Genomic DNA, 16,016 nt, shown 5'->3' with positions numbered 1-16,016 from the left:
TATAGGAGAGACCAGTTCTTTATAGAGGAGAGGTCGGTTCATTATAGAGGAGAGACTAGTTCTTTATAGAGGAGAGACCAGTTCTTTATAGAGGAGAGGTCAGTTCATTATAGAGGAGAGACTAGTTCTTTATAGAGGAGAGACCAGTTCTTTATAGAGGAGAGGTCAGTTCTTTATAGAGGAGAGACTAGTTCTTTATAGAGGAGAGACTAGTTCTTTATAGAGGAGAGACTAGTTCTTTATAGAAGAGAGACCAGTTCTTTATAGAGGAGAGGTCAGTTCATTATAGAGGCTAACCCCCTAAGACAGCTAACAGCTGTGTGTCTGTCTGTGTGTCTGTGTGTGTCTGTCTGTCTGTCTGTCTGTCTGTCTGTCTGTCTGTCTGTCTGTCTGTCTTTCTGTGTGTCTGTCTGTCTGTCTGTCTGTCTGTGTGTCTGTTCGTGCGTTGCATGGGTAAAGTCTCTGTTACATCACAGTAATATAGTATGTTGCTGTTATGTTTGAAGAATCTCTGAACCCAGCAGCTTCACAACTAACGTCTGATGTGTCATCTTCATGTCTGTGTGATTCCTATTGGCTGATTGCTTATTCTCTCCAGGATGCTGTATCTTCCTATTGGTTGGCAAATGTGTCACAAGTCTGACTGGTTGTTGAGGTCGCTTCCAGACTCGCTGATTGGCTGTGTGACTGACAGGTCAGTGAGATGTAAGGGGAGGCGGAAGAAGACGAAGAGGAGGAAGAGGTCAAACGAAAACATCAGCTTTGATCTGCAACACTTCAGACAGACCTGGTCTCTTCTTTAGGGCCTGTAGGAGAGACAATAATATACAGTTGAAGTCGGCAGTTTACATACACTTAGGTTGGAGTCATTAAAGCTTGTTTTTCAACCACTCCACAAATTTCTTGTTAACAAGCTATAGTTTGTCAAGTCGGTTAGGACATCTCCTTTGTGCATGACACAAGTCATTTTTACAACAATTGTTTACAGACAGATTATTTCACTTATAATTGACTGTATCACAATTCCAGTGGGTCAGAAGTTTACATACACTAAGTTGACTGTGCCTTTAAACAGCTTGGAAAATTCCAGAAAAATATGGTATGACATTAGAAGCTTCTGATAGGCTAATTGACATCATTTCAGTCAATTGGAGGTGTACCTGTGGATGTATTTCAAGGCCTACCTTCAAACTCACTGCCTCTTTGCTTGACATCATGGGAAAATCAAAAGAAATCAGCCAAGACCTCAGAAAAATAATTGTAGAACTTCACAAGTCTGGGAGCAATTTCCAAACGCCTGAAAGTACCACGTTCATCTGTACAAACAATAGTATGCAAGTATAAACACCATGGGACCATCATACCGCTCAGGAAGGAGAAGCGTTCTGTCTCCTAGAGATGAATGTACTTCGGTGCGAAAAGTGCAAATCAATCCCAGAACAACAGCAAAGGACCTTGTGAAGATGCTGGAGGAAACAGGTACAAAAGTATCTATGTCCACAGTAAAACGAGTCCTATATCGACATAACCTGAAAGGTCGATCAGCAAGGAAGAAGCCAATGCTCCAAAACCGCCATAAAAAAGCCAGACTACGGTTTGCAACTGCACATGGGGACAAAGATTGTACTTTTTGGAGAAATGTCCTCTGGTCTGATGAAACACAAATAGAACTGTTTGGCCATAATGACCATCGTTATGTTTGGAGGAAAAAGGGGGAGGCTTGCAAGCCGAAGAACACCATCCCAACCGTGAAGCACAGGGGTAGCAGCATCATGTTGTGGGGGTGCTTTGCTGCAGGAGGGACTGGTGCACTTCACAAAATAGATGGCATCATGAGGCAGGAGAATTATGTGGATATATTGAAGCAACATCTCAAGACATCAGTTAAAGCTTGGTCGCAAATGGGTCTTCCAAATGGACAATGACCCCAATCATACTTACAAAGTTCTGGAAAAATGGCTTGAGGACAACAAAGTCAAGGTATTGGAGTGGCCATGACAAAGCCCTGACCGCAATCCTATAGAAAATGTGTGGGCTGAACTGAAAAAGTGTGTACGAGCAAGGAGGCCTACAAACCTGACTCAGTTACACCAGCTCTGTCAGGAGGAATGGGCCAAAATTCACCCAACTTATTGTGGGAAGCTTGTGGAAGGCTACCTGCAACGTTTGACCCAAGTTAAACAATTTAAAGGCAATGCTACCAAATAATAATTGAGTGCATGTAAACTTCTGACCCACTGGGAATGTGATGAAAGAAATGAAAGCTGAAATAAAATCATTCTCTCTACTGTTATTCTCACATTTCACATTATTAAATTAAAGTGGTGATCCTAACTGACCTCAGACAGGGAATTTTTACTAGGATTAAATGTCAGGAATTGTGAACAACTGAGTTTAATTGTATTTGGCTGAGGTGTATGTAAACTTCTGACTTCAACTGTATATACAGTATGGAGTGTTGTGACTTCAACTGGCATCATTTGATGCTACTGGAGTTGACCTCTAGTGCTCTGTCCGTAGGTAGTGCATTTCAGGGAAAAGGCTGTGTAAACAGAGAAAGATTAATTTACCTGTAACTTATTGACCATCTCATTGTACTGTCTCTTAGCTTCAGGACTGTCTGGCTCCTCAAAGTGGTCAGCTATCCCAATCTGCACTATGATGGACCTGAGGTTACAACATACACCTAGAACATACAGGATGGGGGAGAGGTCACTACTGAGAAGGAAAAGATGGCATTTTGGGGTTTTAGTATCCTACACAGGTCTATCAGGTGTAAAGATCAGGGGTCAGGGGTCAGTAACTCACTGTTAAAGTGCAGTAGTGCTTCAGGTGTAACAGGAGTAGAGGTCAGGGTTAGAGGTCAGAGGTTAGTAACTCACTGTTAAAGTGCAGTAGTGCTTCAGATGTAACAGGAGTAGAGGTCAGGGGTTAGAGGTCAGAAACTCATTGTTAAAGTGCAGTAGTGCTTCAGGTGTAACAGGGGTAGAGGTCAGGGTTAGAGGTCAGAAACTCACTATTAAAGTGCAGTAGTGCGTCAGTTGTAAAAGGAGTAGAGGTCAGGGGTTAGAGGTCAGAAACTCACTGTTAAAGTGCAGTAGTGCTTCAGGTGTAACTGGAGTAGAGGTCAGGGGTTAGAGGTCAGAGGTCAGTAACTCACTGTTAAAGTGCAGTAGTGCTTCAGGTGTAACAGGAGTAGAGGTCAGGGGTTAGAGGTCAGAGGTCAGTAACTCACTGTTAAAGTGCAGTAGTGCTTCAGGTGTAACAGGAGTAGAGGTGAGTAGTAGAGTCTCTAGATTCTGTAGTCCTTCTCTACACAGCTCTGCTGCCCCCTCCTGGACCACCTCAGTAACACACTCCAACTCCAACACCTGGAGACCCACACACCTACGAACTACAGGGAGAGAGAAAATTAGACTTGACAGAGACACAGAAACACAACACAACTAACCCTAACCCACACAACTACGAACTACAGGGAGAGAGATACTTAGACTTGACAGAGACACAGAAACACAACACAACTAACCCTAACCCACACAACTACGAACTACAGGGAGAGAGATACTTAGACTTGATAGAGACACAGAAACACAACACAACTAACCCTAACCCACACAACTACGAACTACAGGGAGAGAGATACTTAGACTTGACAGAGACTCAACACAACTCTGATAGAGACTCAACACAACTCTGATAGACAGAGACTCAACACAACTCTGATAGACAGAGACTCAACACAACTCTGAGAGACAGAGACCCAACACAACTCTGACAGACAGAGACTCAACACAACTCTGAGAGACAGAGACCCAACACAACTCTGATAGACAAAGACTCAACACAACTCTGATAGACAGAGACCCAACACAACTCTGATAGACAGAGACTCAACACAACTCTGATAGACAGATACTCAACACAACTCTGATAGACAGAGACTCAACACAACTCTGATAGACAGAGACTCAACACAACTCTGATAGACAGAGACTCAACACAACTCTGATAGACAGAGACTCAACACAACTCTGACAGACAGAGACTCAACACAACTCTGATAGACAGAGACTCAACACAACTCTGATAGACAGAGACTCAACACAACTCTGACAGACAGAGACTCAACACAACTCTGATAGACAGAGACTCAACACAACTCTGATAGACAGAGACTCAACACAACTCTGATAGACAGAGACTCAACACAACTCTGATAGACAGAGACTCAACACAACTCTTAAGACAGAGACTCAACACAACTCTGATAGACAGAGACCCAACACAACTCTGATAGACAGAGACTCAACACAACTCTGACAGACAGAGACCCAACACAACTCTGACAGACAGAGACTCAACACAACTCTGAGAGACAGAGACCCAACACAACTCTGATAGACAAAGACTCAACACAACTCTGATAGACAGAGACCCAACACAACTCTGATAGACAGAGACTCAACACAACTCTGATAGACAGAGACTCAACACAACTCTGATAGACAGAGACTCAACACAACTCTGATAGACAGAGACTCAACACAACTCTGATAGACAGAGACTCAACACAACTCTGATAGACAGAGACTCAACACAACTCTGACAGACAGAGACTCAACACAACTCTGATAGACAGAGACTCAACACAACTCTGATAGACAGAGACTCAACACAACTCTGACAGACAGAGACTCAACACAACTCTGATAGACAGAGACTCAACACAACTCTGATAGACAGAGACTCAACACAACTCTGATAGACAGAGACTCAACACAACTCTGACAGACAGACTCAACACAACTCTGATAGACAGAGACTCAACACAACTCTGATAGACAGAGACTCAACACAACTCTGATAGACAGAGACTCAACACAACTCTGATAGACAGAGACTCAACACAACTCTGATAGACAGAGACTCAACACAACTCTGATAGACAGAGACTCAACACAACTCTGATAGACAGAGACTCAACACAACTCTGATAGACAGAGACTCAACACAACTCTGATAGACAGAGACTCAACACAACTCTGATAGACAGAGACTCAACACAACTCTGATAGACAGAGACTCAACACAACTCTGACAGACAGAGACTCAACACAACTCTGATAGACAGAGACTCAACACAACTCTGATAGACAGAGACTCAACACAACTCTGACAGACAGAGACTCAACACAACTCTGATAGACAGAGACTCAACACAACTCTGATAGACAGAGACTCAACACAACTCTGATAGACAGAGACTCAACACAACTCTGATAGACAGACTCAACACAACTCTGATAGACAGAGACTCAACACAACTCTGATAGACAGAGACTCAACACAACTCTGACAGACAGAGACTCAACACAACTCTGATAGACAGAGACTCAACACAACTCTGATAGACAGAGACTCAACACAACTCTGACAGACAGAGACTCAACACAACTCTGATAGACAGAGACTCAACACAACTCTGACAGACAGAGACTCAACACAACTCTGATAGACAGAGACTCAACACAACTCTGATAGACAGAGACTCAACACAACTCTGATAGACAGAGACTCAACACAACTCTGACAGACAGAGACTCAACACAACTCTGATAGACAGAGACTCAACACAACTCTGATAGACAGAGACTCAACACAACTCTGACAGACAGAGACTCAACACAACTCTGATAGACAGAGACTCAACACAACTCTGATAGACAGAGACTCAACACAACTCTGATAGACAGAGACTCAACACAACTCTGACAGACAGAGACTCAACACAACTCTGATAGACAGAGACTCAACACAACTCTGATAGACAGAGACTCAACACAACTCTGATAGACAGAGACTCAGCACAACTCTGATAGACAGAGACTCAACACAACTCTGATAGACAGAGACTCAACACAACTCTGATAGACAGAGACTCAACACAACTCTGATAGACAGAGACTCAACACAACTCTGATAGACAGAGACTCAACACAACTCTGACAGACAGAGACTCAACACAACTCTGATAGACAGAGACTCAACACAACTCTGATAGACAGAGACTCAACACAACTCTGACAGACTGACAGACAGAGACTCAACACAACTCTGATAGACAGAGACTCAACACAACTCTGATAGACAGAGACTCAACACAACTCTGATAGACAGAGACTCAACACAACTCTGATAGACAGAGACTCAACACAACTCTGATAGACAGAGACTCAACACAACTCTGACAGACAGAGACTCAACACAACTCTGATAGACAGAGACTCAACACAACTCTGATAGACAGAGACTCAACACAACTCTGACAGACAGAGACTCAACACAACTCTGATAGACAGAGACTCAACACAACTCTGACAGACAGAGACTCAACACAACTCTGATAGACAGAGACTCAACACAACTCTGATAGACAGAGACTCAACACAACTCTGATAGACAGAGACTCAACACAACTCTGATAGACAGAGACTCAACACAACTCTGACAGACAGATACTCAACACAACTCTGATAGACAGAGACTCAACACAACTCTGATAGACAGAGACTCAACACAACTCTGACAGACAGAGACTCAACACAACTCTGATAGACAGAGACTCAACACAACTCTGATAGACAGAGACTCAACACAACTCTGACAGACAGAGACTCAACACAACTCTGATAGACAGAGACTCAACACAACTCTGATAGACAGAGACTCAACACAACTCTGATAGACAGAGACTCAACACAACTCTGATAGACAGAGACTCAACACAACTCTGATAGACAGAGACTCAACACAACTCTGATAGACAGAGACTCAACACAACTCTGATAGACAGAGACTCAACACAACTCTGACAGACAGAGACTCAACACAACTCTAATAGACAGAGACTCAACACAACTCTGATAGACAGAGACTCAACACAACTCTGACAGACAGAGACTCAACACAACTCTGACAGACAGAGACTCAACACAACTCTGATAGACAGAGACTCAACACAACTCTGATAGACAGAGACTCAACACAACTCTGATAGACAGAGACTCAACACAACTCTGATAGACAGAGACTCAACACAACTCTGATAGACAGAGACTCAACACAACTCTGACAGACAGAGACTCAACACAACTCTGACAGACAGAGACTCAACACAACTCTGATAGACAGAGACTCAACACAACTCTGATAGACAGAGACCCAACACAACTCTGATAGACAGAGACTCAACACAACTCTGATAGACAGAGACTCAACACAACTCTTTGATTTCCAGCCCCTGGCTCTTCTCTAAAACACCTGTCACTCATCCAGACAGACCAATCAACCTCTGGTATAGACTGTAACTTTCACTCACCCAGTAAGGACAATCCCTGAATGCTACAGCCAGCCCCGCCCACACTGAGCACTCGGAGGTGTGGCCAACAGCGGCCAATCGTCTGCAGGCATCGGTTACTGAAGCGGGTAGGCTGCTGACTGCGGAAGGAAATTAACAGGCCGGTAAACACAACAACAATGACAACAACACAACAACAACTAAACTACTGCTACTACTACTACAATACTCCAAATACACTGCTATAATTATACTAACACTCCTATATCTACTACTACAACTATACTAACACTCCTATATCTACTACTACAACTATACTAACACTCCTATATCTACTACTACAACTATACTAACACTCCTATGTCTACTACTACAACTATACTAACACTCCTATATCTACTACTACAACTATACTAACACTACTATATCTACTACTACAACTATATTAACACAACTTCTGCTACTACTAATACCACAACTACTACAACTACTACTACTACTACTACTACTATACTGCTACACCTATTTTAATATTATTACTACTACTACTAGTACTACTACTACTATTACTACTATTACCACTACTACTACTACTACTACTATATTGCTACAATTATTTTAATATTATTACTACTAGTAATACCAATACTACTACTACTACTACAACAACTACCAGTACAACTATACTACTACCATTACTATTACTAGTACTACTACTACTACTACTACCACTACTACTACTACTACTACTATACTGCTACAACTATTTTAATATTACTACTACTACTACTACTACTAATACTACTACAACTACTACTACAACTACCACTACAACTATACTACTACCATTGCTACTACTACAACTACTATAATACAATTATACTGATACAACTATACTACTACTATACTATTTATACTACTACCACTACTAAAACTAAAACTAAACTAAAACTAAAACAAACTACTACTGGTACTATACGATTACTAGTTCTACTACAACAACTAATAATACTACTAGCAATACTACTAGCAATTACTACTACATCTACTACTACACTACTATTACTACTACTACTACTACTACTAATACCACAGTCACTACTACTACACTACTACTACATCTACTACTACACTACTATTACTACTACTACTACTGCACTACTATTACTACTACTACTACTACTAATACCACAGTTACTACTACAACACTACTACTACTACTACTGCTACTACTACAACTAAAACTACTACTACTACTACTACTACTACTAATACCACAGTTACTACTACTACACTACTACGACTACTACTGCTACTACTACACTACTACTATTAACTACACTACTACTACTAACTACACTTCAACTACTAATACACTATTACTACTACTACTACTACTATATGACTACTGCTGCTACTGCTACTACTACAACTACTACTATACGACTACTACTGCTACTACTACTACTACTACTACTACTACTAATACCACAGTTACTACTACAACCCTACTACTACTAACTACACTACTACTACTAACTACACTACTACTACTAACTACACTACTACTACTAACTACACTTCTACTACTAATATACTACTACTACTACTACTACTACTATATGACTACTGCTGCTACTGCTACTACTACAACTACTACTATACGACTACTACTACTACTGCTACTCCACTACTACTGCTGCTACTACTACTAATACTACAACAACTACTACTACTACTACTACTAATATACTACCATTATACTACTACTACAACTACTACTACTACTACTACTACACTAATACTTATACTACTACTACTGCTACACTACTACTACAACTACTACTACTGCTGCTTATTTTCTATACTACTGCTTATCTTACTACTACTATTGCTACTACTACTATATACGACTATTACTACTACTACTGCTGCTTCTATTCTATACTACTTATTCTACTACTACTGCTACTACTATTACTGCTGTTACTACTACTACTATTACTGCTGCTACTACTACTACTACTACTATTACTGCTGCTATTACTGCTACTACTGTTACTGCTGTTACTACTACTACTATTACTGCTGCTACTACTACTACTACTACTATTACTGCTGCTACTACTACTACTACTACTACTACTACTACTACTACTATTACTGCTGCTACTACTACTACTGCAACTACTATAACTACCAATACTACTACCACTACTATTACTGCTGCTGCTACTACTACTACTATTACTGCTGCTACTACTACTGCTACTACTACAACTAAAACTACTACTACTACTACTACTACAACTAAAACTACAACTACTACTACTACTACTACTGCTGCTACTACTACTACTATTACTACTACTACCACTACTACCGCTGCTGCTACTACTACTACTACTACTACTACTACTACTACTACTGCTGCTGCTACTACTACTACCACTACAACTAAAACTACAACTACTACTGCTGCTACTACTACTACTATTACTACTACTACCACTACTACCGCTGCTGCTACTACTACTACTACTACTACTACTACTACTACTACTACTACTACCACTACAACTAAAACTACAACTACTACTACCACTACTACCGCTGCTGCTACTACTACTACTACCACTACAACTACAACTACAACTACTACTACTACTACTACTACTACTACCACTACAACTAAAACTACTACTACTACTACCACTACAACTACAACTACAACTACAACTACTACTACTACTACCACTACAACTAAAACTACTACTACTACTACCACTACTACTACTACTACTACTACCACTACTACCGCTGCTGCTACTACTACTACTACCACTACTGCTTCTACTACCATTACCACTACTACTACCACTACCACTACCACTACCACTACCACTACTACTGCTACTACCACTACCACTACTACTGCTACTACCACTACTACTGCTACTACTAGTAATATTAATACGTTACTAACACCACTATACTACTACTACAACTACGGCTATGACTACAACTATACTACTACTACTACGACTATATGACTACTATTTATTTAACCTTTATTTAACTAGGAAAGTCAGTTAAGAACAAATGTCTTATTTACAATGACGGCCTACCAAATGGCAAAAGGCCTCCGGTGGGGACTGGGGCCTGGGATAAAAATAAACAATAAAATAAATATAAATACAGGACAAAACACACGGCACAGCAAGAGAGACACAACATAAAGAGAGACCTAAAGACAACAACATAGCATGGTAGCAACACATGACAACATAGCATGGTAGCAACACATGACAACACAGCATGGTAGCAACACATGACAACACAGCATGGTAGCAACACATGACAACACAGCATGATTGCAACACATGACAACACAGCATGGTAGCAACACATGACAACACAGCATGGTAGCAACACATGACAACACAGCATGGCAGCAACACATGACAACACAGCATGGTAGCAACACAGCATGATAGCAACACATGACAACACAGCATGGCAGCAACACATGACAACACAGCATGGTAGCAACACAGCATGATAGCAACACATGACAACACAGCATGGTAGCAACACAGCATGGTACCAAACATGACAACACAGCATGGCAGCAACACATGACAACACAGCATGGTAGCAACACAGCATGGTAGCAACACAGCATGATAGCAACACATGACAACACAGCATGATAGCAACACATGACAACACAGCATGGTAGCAACACAGCATGATAGCAACACATGACAACACAGCATGGCAGCAACACATGACAACACAGCATGGTAGCAACACAGCATGATAGCAACACATGACAACACAGCATGATAGCAACACATGACAACACAGCATGGTAGCAACACATGACAACACAGCATGGTAGCAACACAGCATGGTAGCAACACATGACAACACAGCATGGTAGCAACACAGCATGGTAGCAACACAGCATGGTAGCAACACAGCATGGTAGCAACACATGACAACACAGCATGGTAGCAACACCACATGACAACACAGCATGGTAGCAACACATGACAACACAGCATGGCAGCAACACATGACAACACAGCATGATAGCAACACATGACAACACAGCATGATAGCAACACATGACAACACAGCATGATAGCAACACAACATGATAGCAACACAACATGGTAGCAGCACAAAAACATGGTACAGACAGTATTGGGCACAATACTACATAAAGAGAGACCTAAAGACAACACATGACAACACAGCATGGTAGCAACACATGACAACACAGCATGATAGCAACACATGACAACACAGCATGATAGCAACACAACATGATAGCAACACAACATGGTAGCAGCACAAAAACATGGTACAGACAGTATTGGGCACAATACTACATAAAGAGAGACCTAAAGACAACAACACAGCATGGCAGCAACACATGACAACACAGCATGGTAGCAACACAACATAACAACAACATGGTAGCAACACAACATATTAGAAGCACAAAACATGGTACAAACATTATTGTATACAGACAACAGCACACAGGGCAAGAAGGTAGAGATAACAATACATCACGAGAAGCAGCCACAACCGTCAGTAAGAGTGTCCATGGTTGAGTCTTTGAATGAAGAGATGGAGATAAAACTGTCCAGTTTGAGTGTTTGTTGCAGCTCGTTCCAGTCGCTAGCTGCAGCGAACTGAAAAGACGAGCGACCCAGGGATGTGTGTGCTTTGGGGACCTTTAACAGAATGTGACTGGCAGAACAGGTGTTGTATGTGGAGGATGAGGGCTGCAGTAGATATCTCAGATAGGGGGGAGTGAACGGGTGTTGTATGTGGAGGATGAGGGCTGCAGTAGATATCTCAGATAGGGGGGAGTGAACAGGTGTTGTATGTGGAGGATGAGGGCTGCAGTAGATATCTCAGATAGGGGGGAGTGAGGCCTAAGAGGGTTTTATAAAGAAGCATCAACCAGTGGGTCTTGCGACGGGTACACAGAGATGACCAGTTTACAGAGGAGTTTAGAGTGCAGACAGATGTCGTGTCTTTACTATCATTAACTGAAGACTGGTAGTTTTTATCAAAGATTCTCTGTAATTAGTTATTACGTGATTAGACTGATTAATCATGTAACCGTAATTACTAGGAAGTCGGGGCACCAAGGAAAAATATTCAGATTACAAAGTTATAATTTCCTAATATAGCTTTACAGATATTTTATCTGATCAATTAGTCTTCGAATTAATGAATTATTTACTTTACCTCACGTTAGTCTCATTCCAAACATCATAAATTGTTGGTTATCTGCACGAACCCAGTCTTCACTATGAGTCATCCATACATCAATTGTCTTAAATAATTTATTTTTTACTAACTAAGTAATTGCCCTAGTGGGCTAAACCGGCGTGGCAGCTTGTTAGACAAAAGGGGAAGTGGGGGTCGACTAAGAAGTCACTACAGAGTGATAATTATAACAATTGAAATGCTAATCCTTTACACATGAACGCTCACTCATTCGGGAACAATTGCAAACAATATATATATTTACGCTCAGTGTGTCGTCTTGGTCGCTGGAATTGTCCGTCTTTCCCTCTCTCTCTCGGTTGTGGTTAGAGGAGATTGTTCAGAGTGACATTTGTTATCGAATGGATGTTTTGGCGGTTGTCGTTCTTCACGTTCTATAATACCGAATTCCTAGCTGCAGACTAGTAATTAATATCAAAGACTTGTTCTTATTCTGTCGGTATCGATAGTCTAAGAGTTTAACCACGTGGTATGGTTAAAATATTCAGCAATGGTCTACAACCTTTGTCCTCCTAATGGAGAAAAACATGGTCTTCAACCTTTAGCCATCTCGTAATTGAGGTAAGCTCGGTCTGCTGATCGAAAACCCGAGTGAGGGTTTTATTCGGAAGGGCCGAAAAGGGCTGTCCCAGGATGCCTGACCCTAACTGGGCTTAGGGGCTGTCCCAGGATGTCTGACCCTAACTGGGCTCAGGAGCTGTTCCAGGATGTCTGACCCTAACTGGGCTCAGGGGCTGTCCCAGGATGTCTGACCCTAACTGGGCTCAGGGGCGGTCCAGGATGTCTGACCCTAACTGGGCTCAGGGGCGGTCCAGGATGTCTGGCCCTAACTGGGCTCAGGGGCAGTCCAGGATGCCTGACCCTAACTGGCTCAGGGGCGGTCCAGGATGTCTGACCCTAACTGGGCTCAGGGGCGGTCCCAGGATGTCTGACCCTAACTGGGCTCAGGGGCGGTCCAGGATGCCTGACCCTAACTGGGCTCAGGGGCGGTCCCAGGATGTCTGACCCTAACTGGGCTCAGGGGCGGTCCTCTGATTTAGTTCAAATCCAATTCCCTTTTTGAGTTTTCCTTCATTAAACAGTCCAAAATCACATTGTAAAATTGTGTAAACAATATCATAGTCACTCATTCATCTTATACAACAATTAGATGTAAACCTCATATCTGAGGCTATAATATAAACAGCGTTATGGTAATGTGGCCACACCATCTCCCATGAGCTTCCCCAAGTTGTGACAAACGGACCAGTTCGTAGCTGGATTCTTCACCGATCTTTTAGACTTTTCTCCGGAATATGAAATTTGTTCGTACCTCAAGTTCTGTGAGGTGGAAGGATTTCCTTTGTTCTCCATGAAAATATACTCTCTCCATACTGTGTGTCCATGAGGAGATCCTCAGGAATTTACGACGTCTCTCTGACCACAGCAACCTAGTTGAAGGGGGCAAGGGGGAGGCAGGGAGAGGGGGATGGGGCTTTGCAATACCCAAAGAGGCCAACGTCATGACACAGACATGACCAGTTTACAGAGGAGTACAGAGTGCAGTAATGTGTCCTATAAGGAGCATTGTTGGCAAATCTGATGGCCGAATGGTAATGAACATCTAGCCACTCGAGAGCACCCTTACCTGCCGATCTATAAATTATGTATCCGTAATCTAGCACGGGTAGGATGGTCATCTGAATCAGGGTTAGTTTGGCAGCTGGGGTGAAAGAGGAGTGATTACGATAGAGGAAACCAAGTCTAGATTTAACCTTAGCCTGCAGCTTTGATATGTGCTGAGAGAAGGACAGTGGACCGTCTAGCCATACTTCCAAGTACTTGTATGAGGTGACTACCTCAAGCTCTAAACCCTCAGAGGTAGTAATCACACCGGTGGGGAGAGGGGCATTCTTCTTACCAAACCACATGACCTTTGTTTTGGAGGTGTTCAGATCCAGGTTAAGGGCAGAGAAAGCTTGTTGGACACTAAGAAAGCTTTGTTGTAGAGCATTTAACACAAAATCCAAGGAGGGACCAGCTGAGTATAAGACTGTATCATCTGCATATAAATGGATGAGAGAGCTTCCTACTGCCTGAGCTATGTTGATGATATTAATTGAGAAGAGCGTGGGGCCCTAGAATCGAGCCTCAGTGTACTCTCAGCAGTGGCTGAGACAGCAGATGTTATGACTTTATACACTGCACTCTTTGAGAGAGGTAGTTTGCAAACCAGGCCAAAGACCCCTCAGAGACACCAATACTCCTTAGTCAGCCCACAAGAATGTAATGGTCTACCGTATCAAAAACTTTGGCCAAGTCAATAAAAATAGCAGCACAATATTGCTTAGAATCAAGGGCGATGGTGACATCATTGAGGACCTTTAAGGTTGCAGTGACACATCCATAACCTGAGTGGAAATCAGATTGCATACCAGAGAGAATACTATAGACATCAAGAAAGCCAGTCAGTTGATTATTGACAAGTTTTTCCAACACTTTTGATTAACAGGGCAAAATAGAAATTGGCCTATAACAGTTAGGATCAGCTTGATCTTCCCCTTTAAATAGAGGACAAACTGTGGCTGCCTTCCAAGCAACCTCCCCTGAGAGGAGAGACAGGTTAAAAAGGTCAGAGATAGGCTTGGCGATGATAGTGGCAGCAACCTTAAAGAAGAAAGGGTCTAAACTATCTGAACCAGATGTTTTTTGGGGGTCAAGTTTCAGGAGCTCCTTTAGCACCTCGGACTCAGTGACTGCCTGCAGGGAGAAACTTTGTAGCGGGGCAGGGGAAAAAGAGGGAGGAGCGTCGGGGCTAGTCTAATTAGAAGGGGTGGGAGATGAGGAAACGTTGGACGGGCAAGGAGGCATGGCTGAGTCAAGTAGGAATCCTGACTTAATGAAGTGGTGATTAAAGAGCTCAGCCATGTGCTTCTTGTCAGTAACAACCACATCATCAACATTAAGGGACATGTGCTCCTTGTCAGTAACAACCACATCATCAACATTAAGGGACATGGGCAGCTGTGAGGAGGAGGGTTTATTCTCCAGGTCTTTAACCGTTTTCCAGAACTTCTTGGGGTTAGACCCACAGAGAGAGAACTGCTCCTTAAAGTAACTAACTTTGGCCCTCTGGATAGCCTGAGTGCACTTATTTCTCACTTATTTTTAATTTGCCTGAAAGAGAGCCAGTCAGCAGAGTGTGTGTGTGCCGAGCATTTCACCAAATACAATTCTGAGGTGGAGTAACTCTGCAAGATCACGGTCGAACCTGTTTTTAATTCTTATTTTCTAAATGGGGGCGTGTTTGTTAACAATACCACTGAAAATATCAAAAAAGAAGGTCCAAGCGTCTTCGACG

At 42.3% G+C, this 16,016-nt stretch overlaps 1 protein-coding gene across 1 annotated transcript in view; it reads right to left on the bottom strand.

Annotated features, from left to right (window-relative positions):
- Positions 1-689: 689 nt before the first annotated feature.
- LOC139379524 (F-box only protein 41-like) overlaps positions 690-16,016 on the bottom strand; it is a 40,893-nt gene continuing 25,566 nt past the window's right edge. Inside the window, exons 10-13 of the mRNA XM_071122343.1 lie at positions 7,382-7,500; positions 3,236-3,394; positions 2,571-2,686; positions 690-806 (exon numbers count right to left, since the gene is read on the bottom strand). Coding sequence (XP_070978444.1) covers positions 744-806; positions 2,571-2,686; positions 3,236-3,394; positions 7,382-7,500 — 457 coding nt within the window. The 3' untranslated portion in view covers positions 690-743. The remainder of the gene's footprint in view (positions 807-2,570; positions 2,687-3,235; positions 3,395-7,381; positions 7,501-16,016) is intronic.

This window comes from Oncorhynchus clarkii, chromosome 21 (genome assembly GCF_045791955.1).
Source record: "Oncorhynchus clarkii lewisi isolate Uvic-CL-2024 chromosome 21, UVic_Ocla_1.0, whole genome shotgun sequence".
NCBI classification, from domain to species: Eukaryota; Metazoa; Chordata; class Actinopteri; order Salmoniformes; family Salmonidae; genus Oncorhynchus; species Oncorhynchus clarkii.
Note: the sequence above shows the minus strand (reverse complement) of the source record. Positions and strands in the feature narration are given on the sequence as shown.